Source organism: Botryllus schlosseri, chromosome 16 (assembly GCF_051294905.1).
Source record: "Botryllus schlosseri isolate E-star chromosome 16, Bs_hap1, whole genome shotgun sequence".
Taxonomy (NCBI): Eukaryota; Metazoa; Chordata; class Ascidiacea; order Stolidobranchia; family Styelidae; genus Botryllus; species Botryllus schlosseri.
The window spans coordinates 5,295,943-5,313,750 of record NC_137251.1 but is presented as its reverse complement, the minus strand read 5'-3'; the positions used below and the strand labels follow the sequence as shown (position 1 = coordinate 5,313,750).

The window sequence follows — 17,808 nt, the reverse complement described above, 5'->3', positions numbered from 1 at the left end:
CTCGGTATGGCATCTATCATGATAGGCATACGCGATCTGAGCTGCATACCTATTTGTATCTCCGTGACTATCTCAACGATTCTTAAAGCCGTGCACGAGAAAGACTGCTTGAAATTGAGGACGTAATACGGGTATGTCGTCAACAATCCAATGTAACTTCGTCTTGGTCGCATATATGTTTGTTCGTGCATGAGCATCCCCAATTGACCATCGCATTACCACGTAAATCATTTCTCAAAGCCACATTGCTTGTTAGTGTGCCACGAGCGTTTTATAATTTTTCTGGCAAGCCACAAGCAAAAAGTTTAGGAGTCACTTACCTAGCCTACCACCTCGGAAAAAATGGCCTTTTTTTAGTAAATTCACCATCGATTAGGGTTGGGTGAATAAATCTTGCCTTTTCGTCTCTTTTTTCGGATCCGTAAATATGGGGGTCGAAAACGTGTTTCGATATAGACAAGGGGGCGATGAGTCGAAAAAGGTTGGGAACCACTGATCTAGTATCAATTGTGAACTGTGATGCATCTCTGCGAGACGGCACCTCTTGTACAAGTTGCGATCTTTTCATGAGAAGTGTGAAGCCAGTAATCCTCTAGCCAGTAATAAAAATTTCCCACGTATCAACGTATATAATGCAATATGATCATTTTATTAGCAGCTAAAAATCACACAAATCAAATGAACGTATGAGAATAACAAAGATTGCACTTCGGTTTGATTGCAATGCCGCACGGGCATTTAGGGAGCAATGAGGTTAAAACGGCGTGGATGGCGAATAAAGGCAGAAATCTCGTTCACTTATGCTTTCCGACGATCACACGGCACTGGGAATCGCTATCGCTAAAGAACGGCAAGATATGCACCAGAGTCTTTTTCGTGGGGTCGGCGGCCAGGCGGCTATTCTTCTGAATCAGGATATGCATCACCAGGCGAAGATAGCCCTGGAAAGCTTTACGTCGCTCCTCGACGATCTTGCTATTTCGATTTCCTATATTCTGAAATGAGAGTAGGCTACTGCATTCGATTTTTACAGCCTTCAATTATTATCAAATCAGTTACAGCCAGTAACGCTTAGAAATGTGTTTCAAGGAAGAGTTCAAAGAAGCGTTTGCTGATGATACGCCATCCAGTGGTGGTCTAATTAGTCAACGTTGCTAGTCAAGTAATAGAGGCAGAAGCAACGCCGTAAATTTCTATTCAGTTACGACTGGAAAATAAGAGATCTGAGAAATACCAAGCAAGGACCTTTAATAGGTAGATTTTGATGTAGTGGTCGACTACTTATAACAGGTAATCAGGGCGGAGATCATAAGTAGGATTGTCGCATTCGTGAGGATCAAAAATCCGCGATTAAGGAAACTGTTGATCGCAGCAATAAAGTTAGTTTTACTCTCCTGATTCAATATACCAGAGCAAACTATGAATAACTAGTTATCTATACACAGCACCGTAACTGCCGCATCCCAAACCCCCAATTGGGGGGGGGGCCGAGCTCGAAGGGGGCCCAAAATTATTTCGTGAATTAGCATAAATCATAGAGTATTTTTCAAAAATTTATGCAAATTTTTCAAAATTTTTTCGCGCCGGGCGCGAATTCCAGTAGCCATTTGTCTTTATTATTGGGTATTGGGCCATTACCGCGCCACGACCCACCAAGACATACAATCAAGTTTTGGGCCATATAACATGCGACTCCAAGAAGTGTGCCAGAACGATCGGTAGTGAGAAAACCTTGGCCGAAAAGGTCTATGCCCTTATGCTGACCGAAGACTTCGTTATATATACAAAATACATATAGGTTTAATTGTCCATAGGCGCCTAAATGACTGGCGCCGAATGTTGCTGTCTTTGCAATCTGAACCTCACAAGACAAATACCATCCCGCTGGGAAAAAATTTATGCCAGTGAAGAAATACCAATTTGAAATCGTGTGCGTCTCTTAGTTTACAAGCTCACGTTTGGGCGATTCTATATTTTATGTTATAGCAGACTGGAAGTCACGAAATAACATCATGTAACGAAGTCATATCAACGGGTCCGCCCGCCGAAGATGTTCAATTATTATTTACGGGCCCTCCCGTTTTCAAGACACTTCACTCGGCTCTACCGGTGAATCTAATTACGTGAGTAGAGAGGACAATAAATTGGTAGCATAATATATATGCAATCGCCGATCTGATTGACCGATTTTATCATAAATTATCGAAAATTTTCGCGCTGCCTTACGATACAGTACAGATGATTTCGTGACAAACGCGAACAACGTGATGCGGGGGTCGTTTTTCACCCTATGGGAGCCCAAGACCCACGTTTTTGGGGGCCTGACGAGGTACTGTTTCGTTCCTGCCAATGGGTATACGCCCGAAGATGTTTAATTATTATTGAGTCGTCCTACCTTTTGAAACACACCTCACTCAGCTCTACCGGCAAATCTGATTAAGTGAGCAGAGAGAAGATAAAAATTGATAACAATATATATGCAATTCCCGATCATACTAACCGATTCAATCATGAATTCTAGAAATTTTCCGCGCTTCGCGCGCTTAGGCGACAAAAGCTGATTCACTAAACAAACTCCCAACAATATGATAAATAGCAGTAAACAGGGTATCGCCAGAGGGGGGTCTGGGGTTCGGCTTATAACCCTATATGGGGGCCCAAGACCAAAGTTTTGGGGGGGGCCTGACGAAGTGCTGTTACGGCCCTGTCTATACACAAATTGTACACTGCGTAACATTCCACACACAAATAATTCCGATAATTACCGTGACGATTGTCTCCTCGGTAATAGCTTCACTAAACAACCAGACAATCAACGAATTACGTACGCACCATTGTTGGTCGATATATGTCATTTATATCTATCAATATTCTATAATCGTTTCTTCGCTGTACCGTAATGATAACATATGACTTTCATTTTACAATGACGATAATTCTATCTATTACAGTTACAGTATCTTCATCTGTTTCACTCAACAAATTGAAAACTGACAATCAATAACACGTTTTGCATTACGATGCAACAGCATTATGATCCAACACCACTTGATTGGAAACTCGGGATACCTCAAGTAATAATGGCGAGTAACTAACCTTATCCAACTTTGTGCGTCGCGATTAGCTATTTATCAGCTAACTTTAAGATCTCTGCCTAAAATGCGCCATGATTAGCAATTTTTAATCACATGATTAGCGTTTTCCCGGATCACCTAACTTTATATTCTCCACCCAAGACTGACACAAAATGAGTTACTGGCACTACAAATCTTGAAATGTATATTTAGTCACTGTGACGCAGAAGCATTTCACGAAGTTTTCATGACGACTTCACTAGTAAAAGTGATGGAAATATGCCCCAAAACTCTTCCTACTTTTCAAAACAAAGTACTTTTACCTAAAAACTGGTCAAGTAGATGTGGAAGTAGTCTAAAGTAAGCAAATCTACTCGAGAGTGATTTAAAAAAGTAGAAGCACTTCGTTACTGACCAGTTACCACCTCTTAAGCCTTCTACCCCGCTCGTGTCTGTAGGCGTTAGGTCAGTTAGAGAAAGAGGCATACTAGAGTATTATTTTACAGCAATACTTGTACTCCGGTAGTAGATTCCACTGCTTCTGGGCCCCCATGAATATTTCGACAGATGGCGGCTCCCAACAGATAAGGTGGACAGCTGGACTATGAAGGACCCCTAAGTGAAATTCATCACTCCAGCGACCAGAACTGTGGTTCCTCCAACGTGGGTGATATCGCCCTCCAGTGGGCGATTTAAAGAAGGGGGAGACTGGGGGCGAAAATGTTAGAACATCGAGAGAGAGATATTCAACTAACATAGCCTAAAAATACACGTGAAGTCGGCTTATTCTGCATATGACGCAAAAGTTAACCGCTTTTCCGAGCACGGTCTTGGAAAAATGACCTTTTTCAGTCAATTCACCAGCGATCAGAGTTAGGTGAATAGATTTCTCGTTTAAATGTCCTGTTGTTTGGACCCCCAAATATAGGGAGGGGGCAAAAATTTGAGTCGAAGAAGGTTGGGAACCACTGCTCCAGAACTATAGGGAATCTATCGTATACCAAGCCTTCTGTATGCTTGGTTGCGCTGATAGCAGACGTTATATATAAACGTAAGACCTTAATTCGCAAGTGGACGTTAAATAGGGTGTGAAAGCTACCAAGGTATCACGTTTAAGCATTTTGTAGAAACATTCTCAATTTACCTTCCTTGTAAATATACCTACCATAATATCATTACCTGTACAGCAATTAAATCTGGATGCAATATAGCAACAGAATTGCGTTGTACCACATATGCCATCTGTCCCGAATAATGTATTTTGTGCATATATATCATATGATGCCTCGAACAATTTTTATCGCATTGTTCGTATTCACGGCATCCTCTATGACACAAACAACACACGGACACTGACGTCAAGGAGCGCGTACTGCAGGATGTGACACAGCGCGTGACATTCAAAACAATCATCTTTCATCAACGACATGATGACAATCATTGACAATTGTTAAATTTTACCTTTTTACGGGGAAATCCAAACTTCTTCACTTCCGGAAAAGGTTTACAAAGCGAGTTATGCAGGACGTAAAAATCAGAGAATCTGCGGTAGACGTTCCATTCATCATCACCAAGACAAGTGTATATCTGCCATGAAAGCACAGAATCTTTACTAAAAAGTAACCTGGATGACATACTGGAGCGGTGGTGCCAATATATTAATCTTGATATTATTTATTTGCTATAAGCGTAGTACCAACCAGTGACCTTTAGATTTTGATAGGAAAGTGTGTCACTTCCCAAGTTCAATTGGCAGTCACAGTAAATCAACATCCCAGCTCCTTACAAAATCAAACGAATTAACCTGAATTCAGTAAAAAGACTTTATCAAATAACAGTTTCCATTGAGAAAACAGGTCAACAGAATATCTGCGCAGAGAAAAACAGTCATACAAACACACTCTGTTTGCAACAATCGAAAAATAAATATGTAAATACCAAATCAGCTGTTGACAAAGCACTTTCAGAAACAAACCGAGCAAGAGCTTATAACACAGGCATAGGTAGCTAACTTTCAAATCCCACTATTGTCCGAAGTTAAATCCATGGCAGTTCATGAAGCTCAACTTAAATTTGATAACACCTTTTTCAGATACGAAATTCACATAGCACACGGCTAACAGAGGGCCATATACAATTATACAATATACAAATACTAACATTATATTCTATCATACGGACAGTAGATTATGGATAGATCAGCTACAGTCCGGTATCCATCTTTTTAGCAGAGAAATTGCCACAACAGCTGATTGGTAAACCCCCTGAATCAAAACCAAGTCAGTGGTATAGAAATGACCTTAATTCACAATTATCCTGCAAGCTAATCCCCGGTTAATCAGGTGCACAATGGACAGACAAAATAATTTAATTTCTGAACATCTCTCAACACTAGTCACCACAGTCTTGGAATGGCCATAAAAGAAATTTAAAAAAATATGAGATTGCAAGCGAACTAGTGCCATAAATCGATAAAACATCGCGACACCCATACCTGGTAGACGTGGTGCGACTCGGGACCGGAACCTTGCAAGAAAGCCGACGGCACCCACACGTTAATGAGTGCTTTCGGTAGAGAAGGTAATGACGTCAGATTCAAAGATTGCTTGTCGACTTCAATTGCTTTGATCACGTTGTCAGTAGGTAGCGGACCGCGCAAAGCAACCAGTTCGTCATGCATCTTGTGGATCAAAGCCAGAGCAGACAGGAATCTCGTATGCAACGACTCCGTGAACTCCATCAGTTCGCCATGCATTTCCGTTACGTCGATCAGCTTTTGTTCGTACACCTTTTCGTCTATTACCCCTGAATAAAATCAGAAGATCACGACCCATTCACGTCACCATGCCAATTTTATTGCTCCAGTTGCGCAGTCATGTTAGTCCTACTATGATTACACAGTCGGGTGGTCGATGTGTTAAATGCTAAAGCAAATTTACAGACACCTAATGCCCAGGCTAGTGATATTAATAAGTCACATAGCGATATCTTGTAGCTGCTCAAACTGTGCAGTGAATATTATATAAGGGGTAAGCCGTTGTTGATTGGCTAGATTTGTCTATGAGAGATAGATGGAGACTTCATTTCCCCAGCCATACTAATATGAATCTATAAAATTTGTGGCACATAAACCATGAAACCCCTGGTGTTGAACTAAGTTCTAAGTGGTTCTCAACCGGTGGTACATCATGTGAGGTGGTACGCACGGAATGCATTACAAGCTTCCCAATTTGTTAACGTAATTTCTTTTAATGTAAGAAATGTCTTCATCAAACGCATAGTTAAATACTTTGTGTCAGTGTCAGTCGACTCAGTTCCAGCCCGCCTAGATCAACTTGTGGAGAAGAAACAATTGCGAGCATCACATTAAAGTTTGCCTTGTTCCCACCCATGTTAGTAATCCTATATACTTTCCGTTAATTTGTTGATATGCAGCAAAATCATAGAACCTGGAGGTGGCACGTGGTAAAAAATGGCCGAGAAACTAATTGTATAGCTTTTGAGTCCTGTATTTGAGTACAAAAAAAAGACAGACATAAACACAGTTACGGCTAGTATAGGTTTTCATGGCCTTGTGCATTCTCAAGTTTGTCGCTATTGTCAAAGTATATCTCACACTCGGAACACTCAATATTTTCGAGCACCTATCTTCTTCGTGCACGACGACAATTATTCACGCGAGGAATCTGCCAATTCACAATCAATTATTCACGAAGCACTCACCGGCACCACCTTCCTGCGCGGCAGAGGCTTCCGACGCGTCATCTGACAATATCGGCTCGCCGGACACCTTTCCGTGCTGCAGAGCTTGCACGGCGCCGACGTATCGTTTGAGTTGACTCCTGAGAACTTCATTTTCTTGCAGCTGGCGTTTGTTATCAATTGTATTATTTTGCATGTATTCCTCCAGTTGAGATTTCAATCGTTCGTTCTCGGCGTGTAGGTCTGCAGAACGGGCGCGTTCGGCGTCTAGTAAATCTTTTAGCGCGTTGCATTCTTCACCAAGCTCGTCTTTTCTCTGCAACAGCACGACCAACGCTTTTTTCAAGTCGTTATCCCCTTCGACGGCATAGTTCTGCTGAGGAGGGGACGATAATTTGGACGGCGATCGGTAAGGCGATTCGCGGGGACTTGACATCGATTTCTCGTCAGACGAACGTGATTCTTCGCTCGTCGTTAATTTCCCCAGTCGTAGGTCCACGTTCTGTAGGTTTGCCGCGCCAAGATCGACCGAACCGCCGCTAGCACCGTCAATCGAAGACACTTCAGACCCACCGTCTAATCTCAATTCTAGCATGAAATTCGTGTCAGAAGCTCCAATCCCGAGGCTGTCTTCGTCTTCGTTCAAATCGATAGAGACGGCCGTGTCGTTTTCATTACTAGGCAACGAAGCGTTGGATAGATGGCTGTCATATGAATACCCGTATTTGACACCATTGCCACTATCTCTCGGACCATCGCGATACTCAAAAGACGTTCCAGCGTGCTGTATTTCTATCTCAGAAGACGCGGCACCGGCATATTCCGATAACTCAGATGGCCGATAAATGGAGTCCTGCGCTTCCGATGTTTCAGTAGCGGAGGAATTTCCGAGATGAGAGAAATCCTTGGTGGGTGACGAAAACGAGCTTGATTTCTCTTTTTTTTCAAATATTTCTGCGGGAAGCTGTTGACCGCTATGAGAGAACTGTATGATTTTAGTCTTCTTCGTTTTTTTCCTATCTTTTTTCTGGATTTTAAATCCAGAAGCCGGAGCACTAGAGGAAGTAGTTAGCGATGCTTCCGGAAATTCCTCCATCCCGACTTCCGCACCGAGAAATGGAATAGATATGACATGTCCTAGAATAGGGTTAGCACCACGTTCTGACTTTGCGCTTGAAATCTGCAAAGAGTTATTGAGCGCTGGATCGTCTATCTTAATAGAGAACATCACGCTTCGAAGACCGCCGGCAATTTGAGGCAGCAAACTAGACTTCTCTTTATCCATCAAAAAGGCATCAGACGTGTAATAGGCTCCAAGTGTGGCAACATCCCCTAAAATCATTTGAAAAGTTCTTTCGAGCGAATGCTCATTGAGCGCGCTACGCAGCCACGCTCTGCCTCTACCTACATCCGACGTTATGTGGTAGAGATTGGAAAATCGGTCCAATTCATGCTTACTTAGATGGCTTTTGACAATATGCCAAAACACAGGTTCGGGATGTTGTTGGTCAAGAAGTTGTAACCCAGTGACACTCTGTATCGTGTAGATGCTGCTTGGTACCTGCTTGCGTTTTAATCCGTGCGATATAACTTCTTCGAACTGACGGCAAACGCAGGAAACGTTGCTATTCCGTTCGGTCATAATTTGACCGTTGGTGGAGTACTGCGTTTGGCATTCCCTGGTTGCATCCAACAGTCGATTTAGAAGAGTTGCGTTGAAAGATGCAGCCATGATGCCAGTGTTGACTCGGCACAAAAACGGTCTCAATAGAAGATATTGGTACGAACGGGGTGGCCTACATCATTTCATAGTATCTGCACTAAAAGACAAATTGGTATAGTTTTTAAATTATCGGTCAACTATCAGAATCGGTATTCATTCTGATTACTCAAATACATTTTCAGAAAGTGTTTCTGTGTCAACCCTACCCAAGTGGTTACACGTGATTGGCTGTGATTACCCTGATTACCATTGGATGATCAGTCATAATTGCTACAAATGATTTATGGTGGCTTGTGGCCTATTACCAAATATTTCAACAAGGATGACTGTTGCCAATAATTTGTAGTGTTCTCACCATCTTATTTTTCAATTCCACAGGCTACTTTAAATACAATTTCACATATGAAGAAATCATAATTAACGTTTTGGAAACCTTTTGCACTCAATGAAGAAACGACAACTTTCTATCACAATGTTTAGGCCTACTTAACAAATTTCAAATGTGATTGTGTTGATTGAAACACTCCGTCTCGACTTCTACCATAAATTCCAAGTCCAAGGTAGGTTTACGGCCATGCGGCATGAATAATATGGAAAATTGTGTACATTTATAGAGAAAACTTGCGATGAAATAACCATTGTTTCAGAAATTTCAGTGCACCAGCAGTAACACACTCAGCATGCCAGTGGCATCCATTGTAACTTCTAGGTCATATAAAAAATGAGAAATTCAACAGACTCAAAGCCACGGGCCTAACTGTGGCGAACGCATAACATAACCCCCTACAAACCAAGGCAGGTTACAAAATATTTAGGGACAAACATGTCGCCAACAACAATCGATTAAATTTTCAAAAACTATCATGATATTGCACTGTGACAAGGAAAATAACAATGTCAGGTTTGTTTGAAAAATTTCTGATAATACTGTATTATAGCAAATCCCAAAATATCAAAGATCACTTCGGTGCCGCAATTGCGATGGTGCGCCCGTTCAGTGTTTATGTTCACTGCGTTTTTTATAGTTAGTCCATATGATATACTGCTTGAAGCTACATACGATATCTCTAGAATATTCTTTTGCATACAGTCGGAACGCACTATTCATTTTTGATACAATACAATTCGAGCTGGATCGAATTCGGCTTCATTTATCATTTGCACGGCCTAACCGTAAAGCGTACACTCCCACTCAAACTTTGCAGAATGCCCTCCTGATGTGCCGCAAACTCGTAAATCAGCCGTTCGTCACTCGTCAGTAGGGGGAGTATTTTGCTGCAATTTTGACATCGTATGTACCCTGTAAAAGATAAGGCTAAAGTCGTTAATATAAAAATAGATATTTATGTACGAGGTCATCAGATTTCTTGACGCTAAATAAGTACACAATTTGAAAATCAATGAGAATTCAGTGACCCGTACTATCCCGCAAAGAAGTCCGTTCTTTAGTGTTCGTGCTTTGATTCGCTTTTGCACGTTGGTTTGTTTACTTGTTATTGACGTTATTGTTTTGTATTTCTGTCGTGAAAAAGAATGATGTACGACCTCTATGGCAGACGCTGGGCTGATACGAGATGAAGCTATAGGGTACAATATTATCTCAGTTGCATCTCTCCATAGGAAGAGCCTTAGACTAACAGCATACGGCATTTAATGCGGTAGCATGAAGCCATCTGTCAAACAAACTTGCATAATGACTCACAAAATTGTTCGGGCTGCTCTGCAATTCGGACGCCGATGGTACTCGAACCAACATGAAAACTACGCGAAAATTCGCAATATCGGCATTATTGCACACATTGACGCTGGAAAAACGACCACAACTGAAAATATGCTTTATCACGCCGGAAAAATACGAAGAATGGGTAAAGTGGATTCGGGAAACACTGTGACAGACTATCTCCCGTCAGAACGCGACCGTGGTATCACCGTTCAAAGTGCCGCCGTAAGTTTCGATTGGAAAAAGTATTTCATAAATCTAATCGATACACCGGGTCATGTAGATTTTACTATTGAAGTCGAGAGAGCTTTATATGTTCTGGACGGTGCGGTTGCTATCGTTGATGGCACACGTGGAGTAGAAGCGCAGACCAGGATGGTGTGGCGGCAGGCCGACAAATTACAAATCCCTAGGATTGTGTTTGTTAACAAAATGGATAAACCTGGAGCAGATTACTTTGCATCGATCACAACACTAGAAAATCATCTCTTAGCTAATACACTCATAATGCATTATCCGATTATCAACGATAATGAATTCCATTGTGTAGCAGATGCTGTAGACATGAGAATAACAGGCAAGGAAGGTGATGATGTATTTGAAACAGAACTAGACAAACACGTACATAATGATATATTTGATGAATGTGTGATCATTCGCAAGAATCTAATCGAAAAATTATCAGATATCGATGATGATATTGCCGAATTGTATCTTGGTATGTATTCGGATGATGTCTGCAAATTTCCATCCAACATCCTGAAAAGCTCCATCTCGAAAGCTGTAATGAATAACGACCTTGTTCCAGTGCTATGTGGAAGCGCTTACAAAGACATTGGTGTTAACTTCCTGCTGGATGCAGTTACAGACTTCTTGCCGGCTCATTACAATTCCCGAATAGCATCATCGGTAAATGTCAGTGATAAATTAATTGCTTATGCCTTCAAGGTTATACACCACAAACAATTGGGGCCAGTTGTATTCATCCGTGTTTTGTCTGGAAGTATTCATTCTAAAAATATGATCTACAACGCATCCAAATCTGAAGAGGAAACCCCGCATGCTATATTTCGAGTTTTTGCAGATGAATACCAACCGATATCAAACGCATGTGAAGGCGATATTGTAGCAGTTACCGGGCTGAAAAATACTGCGACTGGTGATACACTACATTCAAGCAAAAAGGACAATGGAAATATCCTCGATACCATAAGCATACCACAGCCAGTATATTTCTGTACAATAGAAGCCGGCAGCCCTACAGAAGCAAAAGCTTTGGAAATTTGCCTTACAATTATTACTCGTGAGGACCCCTCAATTCAAGTCAAAACCGATGCCACGTCTGGTCAGACTACACTGTGCGGAATGGGTGAATTGCACATGGATATACTAGTTGAGAGACTGCGAAAAGAATTTAATCTCAAGTGCTACATCGGGCCTATTCAAGTAGCATACAGAGAAAAAGTTAATTCTAAAATAAAAGATTCTATGGTGTATGAAAAAAAGTTACTAGAAAGGACACATAATATTAGTCTGGCGTTATCTATCAATCCTAATGCCAAAGTGGACGATTGTTCTATCAAATTTTCCAATATTTCAGCTTCTGCAGATATTGCAAAAGCGGTAAAGGATGGAATCCGTCAGGCTTGTGCCAGTGGTCCTTTGCTGGGATTCCCGTTGATTCACACAGAAATCAAAGTTTTAGATTTGAAGGTAATTACCAAATCACCACCCACAATCATTACAGCAGCTGCAGCTTGTATGACTACCGAGTTATTACAAAGGACGCAATGTGGTGTGCTGGAGCCGATCATGGATATACACGTCATCACTAACGGCGAAAGACTTCCTGACGTTTTGAAATGTTTGGCCCAAAAACACGCGGAAATACTTCAGATTGAAGGAGACGCTCAAGAGAAGCATGTATCTGCCACGGCTCCTGTTTCGGAAATGCTCGGTTTTGCGTCTTTGATTAGGAAAATGTCGTCTGGCAACGCGGACCTTACTATGAAGGTTGCGGGGTATGTGGAGGTACCCGACTGTGATATAGAGAGATTGAGGAATAGAATGCTTGGAGTTTATGATTAAGGCTGATCTGACTGGAAGAACACCCCGAAATGTGCACGGATTTCTTTGATATGATGTCGAATGTTGTGGTTTTGTTATTATTTTTCAGATGAATCAATTGCTATTTACGAAACTTCTGTGTATTTGATTTGCACTTGTCTTGCCTCAATTCAGACATGTGTCAACGAAAGTTTAAAAAGATTTAATTATTATTGATATATTTATTCTGTTTGTTGCAAATCTTGATGGCACAAATTTGGGGCAAAAATTGAAACAAAGCGAGGCGAGATTAATGAGGACTATGTTACCATGTGACCTTATGATTCATTCGCAAAAGCATTTAAGCAGTTATTTTTGTTTATGCACAAATTCATCTCGCAAGTGACAATTTGCCGTCTGTAGGAAGTAATTCTGCGAGAAAAAAAAAGTTCTCGAGGTTCGTTGCTCTAAGAAGGTTGCCTCCTTCGGAATACTCATCTGATTCTACTTCAGCTATTTTCACAATCAAACTTCTTAATCTATTAGATTTTAGATATTGTCAAGTGAATATACTATTCAATTGTATATTGATATTCTGTACCTCCAAAAAGCCGTTCAAATATTGTCAAGTAAGAAATAATGTTTGCATTTATTTGGATCACATATAGTAGTTAATTATGGCTATCATAGTAACGGAGTGGGAATACTATTTCTAAATTTGCACTGATTGATGGCGCCATCACTCATGCTACGTTAGACGTCCAACGATGCATCTTTCAACTTAAAAGATTGTCACAGGTGACTGGCTTACAAAAGTATGCGACATCTCGCAATCTCTATTTCAGATGACTTTCAATTTGGTATTCTACTCAAGTAGTGACATATTTCACGAATCGCTTCTTCCACTTGTAATCAAATTTAATTTCACAACGTAACGTCTACTTATGCAGCATAGATGGCTGCTTTGGCTCGTCAGATTGTATATTGTCATCCGTTCAAGAAACACACAATGTGCGATGCGATGTAATGAACAGATAAGGGGATGCTGAAACGACCAATTAAGGCAGGGGTTCTCAACCCGCGGGCCGCATGCGGCCCGCAGACGGTTATTTTGTGGCCCGCGTCATCTTTCATTATAAACGCAATTTCTACTGGCACGATATTGTTACATATTAATTTAGCTACTTAGCTTTCTTATCGCGCCGTCTCTGTCTCGTTTGATTACTGATTCTTTGATGTATTCTGGTTTCTTGATATATGCTCGAGTGTAGATTGTTATTGTTTTGAATCGGTATTCGGCTGGACTCTGGTTCAAGACAATTCTGTTGTGTGGTACACTTTTAAAGAATGTTTCATTCACCGCGAGCGGTTTGAACAGATACAAGAACAAGGAAGGGGAAATTAAACAGCGGGAACTGGGTTTGTAAGTCTGCGTGGAACAGTTGATTTGCTTTCTCAGATATAAATGGAAAACTCGATTTGACATATTTGTCGAAGATCAGTTGTCGTAATGAAGTGTTGAAGCTTAAAATTATACCTCGACACTTTCTTCTCAAGTTATACGTATCGCCTGATGTTAGAAAAACATTGCTAGATAGGTGTCAAGCCCACCAATCCATATTCCGAGGCATTGTTAAAATTGTCGACGATGTTACGGACGCATGGTTCAAAATTGCTTGGAATATCGCTAAATCCATGTAATTTGCCAGAGAAGGTGTCATTTCAATAAAACTTAAACATACTGTGCGAATATTCGCTGCTTCCAGACTTTAACAGCAAGGACAACATCACCTGACAAATGTTGAAGCTACAGTTGTCTGATTGAACCGTAACTAAAACAGTAACAGCAATGTCAGTCGATCTTTCATCGCATGTTCTGAAATACGTTGCCGCGTAAACAACTTTAGTATAGCATCGGACGAATCCACTGACTCCACAGACACTGCAAAGCTATAATTAGCTGAGTGATTTTTATCAGAGTAGAAATGCTGGCATGGCATACGCTGGGAGGGCCGAGCGAAAAACATCAACAAAGCTGACTCCTATCTGTACGACTATTAGTTCAGGGCTCCAGCCATGGAAGAAAAGGAGTAGAGTTGATTGATTTGTTCAGAAATGACCCGAACGCCAGACTTCTTCTCATATCACTGAGAGCTCAATGTGATAATGGCCTTTGTAACGAAAAAGTTACCGTAATTATATACTTGCTCGCTCAAGTATTGAAACAGAGAGTTCGGTTCTCTAGTGGAAGGGTTTGAAGATGGATATACCAACTTGGCAACTGATACAATACACCAGAGGTCTCAAACACGCGGCCCGCGGGCCGCATGCGGCCCGCGAGAGCATTTTGTGCGGCCCGCGACGGTATTTTTGAATTTCAACTATTCGACAATATATTCCAGTGCCACATATCTTTTTTAGATATAAGAACTTGAAGTTCACCCTAAAACTGCTATAAAAACACTGAAATCTCAACAAACTACATTATCACATCACTTTTAGAAGCTACCATGCGGTAGAACAGGGGTTCTCAACTTCCCTTGTATGACGGGCCGCATTTTAACAGCAAAAGACGCTGCGGGCCGCAGAACAATATTACCATGTATTTGTGGGCTACTATTAAATTTAAGCTACTGTAGCCTATTTACCAGTCGTATACGGGCATTTAGTATATTTTTATGCATTATAAAGTATTAATGGACAGCGTTCGTAAGTTTGCAGCTGCTGCTTGTGGTGAGAATATGTAGGCCTATCTTCTAGCGGCGTAAGTAAATCTTTTCATGGAGCGTGCTTTGCATCCGTTGCCAAGTCGGTATATGCAACTTCAAACGCTACCCCCAGAGAACCGACCTCTCTGTTTCAATGCGTGAGCGAGCAAGTATAAATTACGGTAACTTTTGCGTTACAGAGGCCATTATCGCATTGAGCTCTGAACGATACGAGAAGAAGTCTGGCGTTCGGGGCAATTTCTGAGCAAACCAATCACCCCTTATCATTTCCTTCCATACCAGGGGCTCTGCACCAATAGTTACAGAATCCCGCTTTGTCAAGTTGATATTTTTAGCTGGTCCCCTCCCCACGTTTGTCCAGCCAGCATTTCCTCTGCATATATTATGCAAAGTTGGTGGATTCGTCCGAGGCTGGGTTAAAGTAGTCTACACGGCAACGTGTTTCAGAACTTGCGATAAAAGATCGACTGGCATTGATGTTACTCGTCTCGTCACGATTGAATCATATGCGACTGTATCTTAGAAATTTGTCAGGTGATGTTGTCCTTGCTGCTAAGTTCAGGAAACAGCAAATATTCGCACATAATGTTAAGGTTTTATTGAAATCACACCTTTTATAGCAGATTTCTTGGTTTAGCCATATTCCAAGCAATTTTGAACGATGCGTCTGTAACGTAGTCGGCAATCTCAACAATCGTTCGCAGTGAGTCAAACACTCTTTAAAAGTTTAGGCGTACTAAATAGCAGGATTCTCATGAATCCGAGTCCAGCCGAATACCGATTCAAAACAATAACAATCTGAAGTCGAGCATATATCAAGAAACACCCCATTAAAGCAGTGGTTATCAAACTCTTTTAGATACGCCCCTTTTTTATAGGGAAAAATTTCGAGCCCCCTAACGCCATATAACAACCTTATGACAACCTTATAACAACCTTACGTAATATATGCAACCTTATGCTAGCAATACAAACGGCTAGTTTGATGGCATGGAAGGTTATGGCTGTTGATGAGAGAATTCTCAAATATGAAACCAGACTATACAGTGAAATAACAATGATTGGAGATAAATTGCGCGCAGCGCGAACATTTTTTTGAGACGACCTCAGTTTCGCCCCCCCTTCAGATGCTTTCACGCCCCAACGGGGCGCGCGCCCCAGTTTGAGAAACACTGCATTCAAAAATGAGTAATCAAACGAAACAAAAACGGTGCAATAATAGTGCTAAGTATTTAAATTAATTTGTAACAATACTGTGTCAGTAGTACTTGCGTTTATGATGAAAGACGTCGCGGGCCACAAAATAAACGTCTGCGGGCCGCATGCGGCCCGCGGGCCGCGGGTTGAGAACCCCTGCGGTAGAAGATCAGCTATTACGTCACATTTCTAGTTCATGATGATAAAGCATGACCCGTTGATGATTCGTGACTGAAAATTGTGATTTGGCTTTGTGCGACCTTTCGTAAAATTACTCGATTTCGGATTGACTGGGTGATTAAATAAAAATTACTCGAGTTGAGTCGAATCAAACGTTAAAATCGGAGAAGGACTTGCGACTCGGAGCGGTGACTTGCCAATCCTACGGATGCAACAATCTATGGAACTTTCATGAGGAATAGTAACATATCAAAAGCTTGCGTTGCGTAGGGTATATATAGCTATCTAATCATGTCAGTATGGCAACCATCGGCATTGTGTGACCCCCGCGACATATAGTTGGTTACATGCTGGGTGTTGTCCGATCTCTTTATCCATGTTATTATCGGTGGCGAGTTAGGTATAGTAGTACACTCCATAGCCAGGGATTTCTAAAACTTTTAGAAATCCCTGTCCATAGCTGTAACACCAATGAATTCATCGGTGATTAGACATTTCTATTCCATGGGTTCTTAACCAGGGTCCGCAGACCCCTTCGTGGTACGGAGCACCACATCATGGGGTACGAGATGTATTGTGGAATTAGGCCTATATTCAACTGGAAAATGTTCTTCGCGCTACGCGCGATTTTACGTGTATGGGCTTTCTAATTTTAATAAAGGTAAAATCAGAAATTGCGTTGAAAATGTCCAGGTGCTACGAGAAATCTTATTGGAAGCACGAGGGGTACGATCGCTAAGGTTAAATAACAATGCTATTACTATGGCTCAATAATGATTATATTCAAGTTGTTATTGATATGTTCCAATAATAATCAAAGGCAAAATATGACGCTGATTTTATTTGAATTTTGCAATGACATAGTAACAATAGCCTACTTATCAAGACTATATCATAACCCGTATTAGGTTACACCGCTCAAATGCTCTGTTATCAGATCGATCTTCAGTATATATTTCAAAATATTCTACATAAAATTGAGGCATGTCAAAGGCTAACAAGCTGCATTATTATAACCCGACAGTTTGACGATGTCATGATCATGATTCACCCTCTCGCATGATGTCTATAACTGATTATTTGAACAAATAATTCCCGGCATAACAACAGTTTTATTCAAATATTTGAAAATATGATTTTTTCCGTGTCAAGCGTGAATAACACAATAGTAAATTACATTTTCACGAAGTTTGTGGAATGCCTGTCTTCAAGCTCCCGTCAAACGAAGCCTACTTAGAAATTCTACGTTGAATATCCCTATTATTGGTGGTGCGGCCCGCGGCGTCATCAAAACTAAGAAATTGGCCCGCGAACACGTTTGAGTTTGAGACCTCTGCAATACACGCTCAATGACGGGTTATACTTGCGCCGCTGGAAGATAATATTCTCACAGAAAACGACAACTGAAAACTTACGAACACTGCTTTAGAATGCATA

At 41.2% G+C, this 17,808-nt stretch overlaps 2 protein-coding genes across 2 annotated transcripts; one reads left to right on the top strand and one right to left on the bottom strand.

The window, feature by feature from the left end:
* Positions 1 to 630: 630 nt before the first annotated feature.
* LOC145459064 (sorting nexin-29-like) lies at positions 631 to 9,394 on the bottom strand. The gene is made up of 4 exons (XM_080337657.1): positions 6,798 to 9,394; positions 5,569 to 5,879; positions 4,536 to 4,661; positions 631 to 995 (listed from the first exon to the last, which is right to left on the bottom strand). The coding sequence occupies exons 1-4, from the start codon at positions 8,506 to 8,508 to the stop codon at positions 795 to 797; spliced, it is 2,349 nt and encodes a 782-aa protein (XP_080193783.1). The 5' UTR covers positions 8,509 to 9,394; the 3' UTR covers positions 631 to 794.
* Positions 9,395 to 9,963: 569 nt separating this feature from the next.
* Positions 9,964 to 13,195, top strand: LOC145459065 (ribosome-releasing factor 2, mitochondrial-like). Its single transcript, XM_080337658.1, has one exon. The coding sequence runs from the start codon at positions 10,163 to 10,165 to the stop codon at positions 12,305 to 12,307; it is 2,145 nt and encodes a 714-aa protein (XP_080193784.1). The 5' UTR covers positions 9,964 to 10,162; the 3' UTR covers positions 12,308 to 13,195.
* Positions 13,196 to 17,808: the final 4,613 nt, after the last annotated feature.

Coding starts and splice junctions, on each gene's coding strand:
- LOC145459064 (XM_080337657.1), bottom strand. CDS start 8,508: ATGGCTGCATCTTTCAACGCAACTCTTCTAAATCGACTGTTGGATGCA. Junction 4,662..5,568: donor AGTCGCACCACGTCTACCAG/GTATGGGTGTCG, acceptor CTTTCATGGCAG/ATATACACTTGTCTTGGTGA. Junction 996..4,535: donor TTGGATTTCCCCGTAAAAAG/GTAAAATTTAAC, acceptor CTCTCATTTCAG/AATATAGGAAATCGAAATAG.
- LOC145459065 (XM_080337658.1), top strand. CDS start 10,163: ATGAAGCCATCTGTCAAACAAACTTGCATAATGACTCACAAAATTGTT.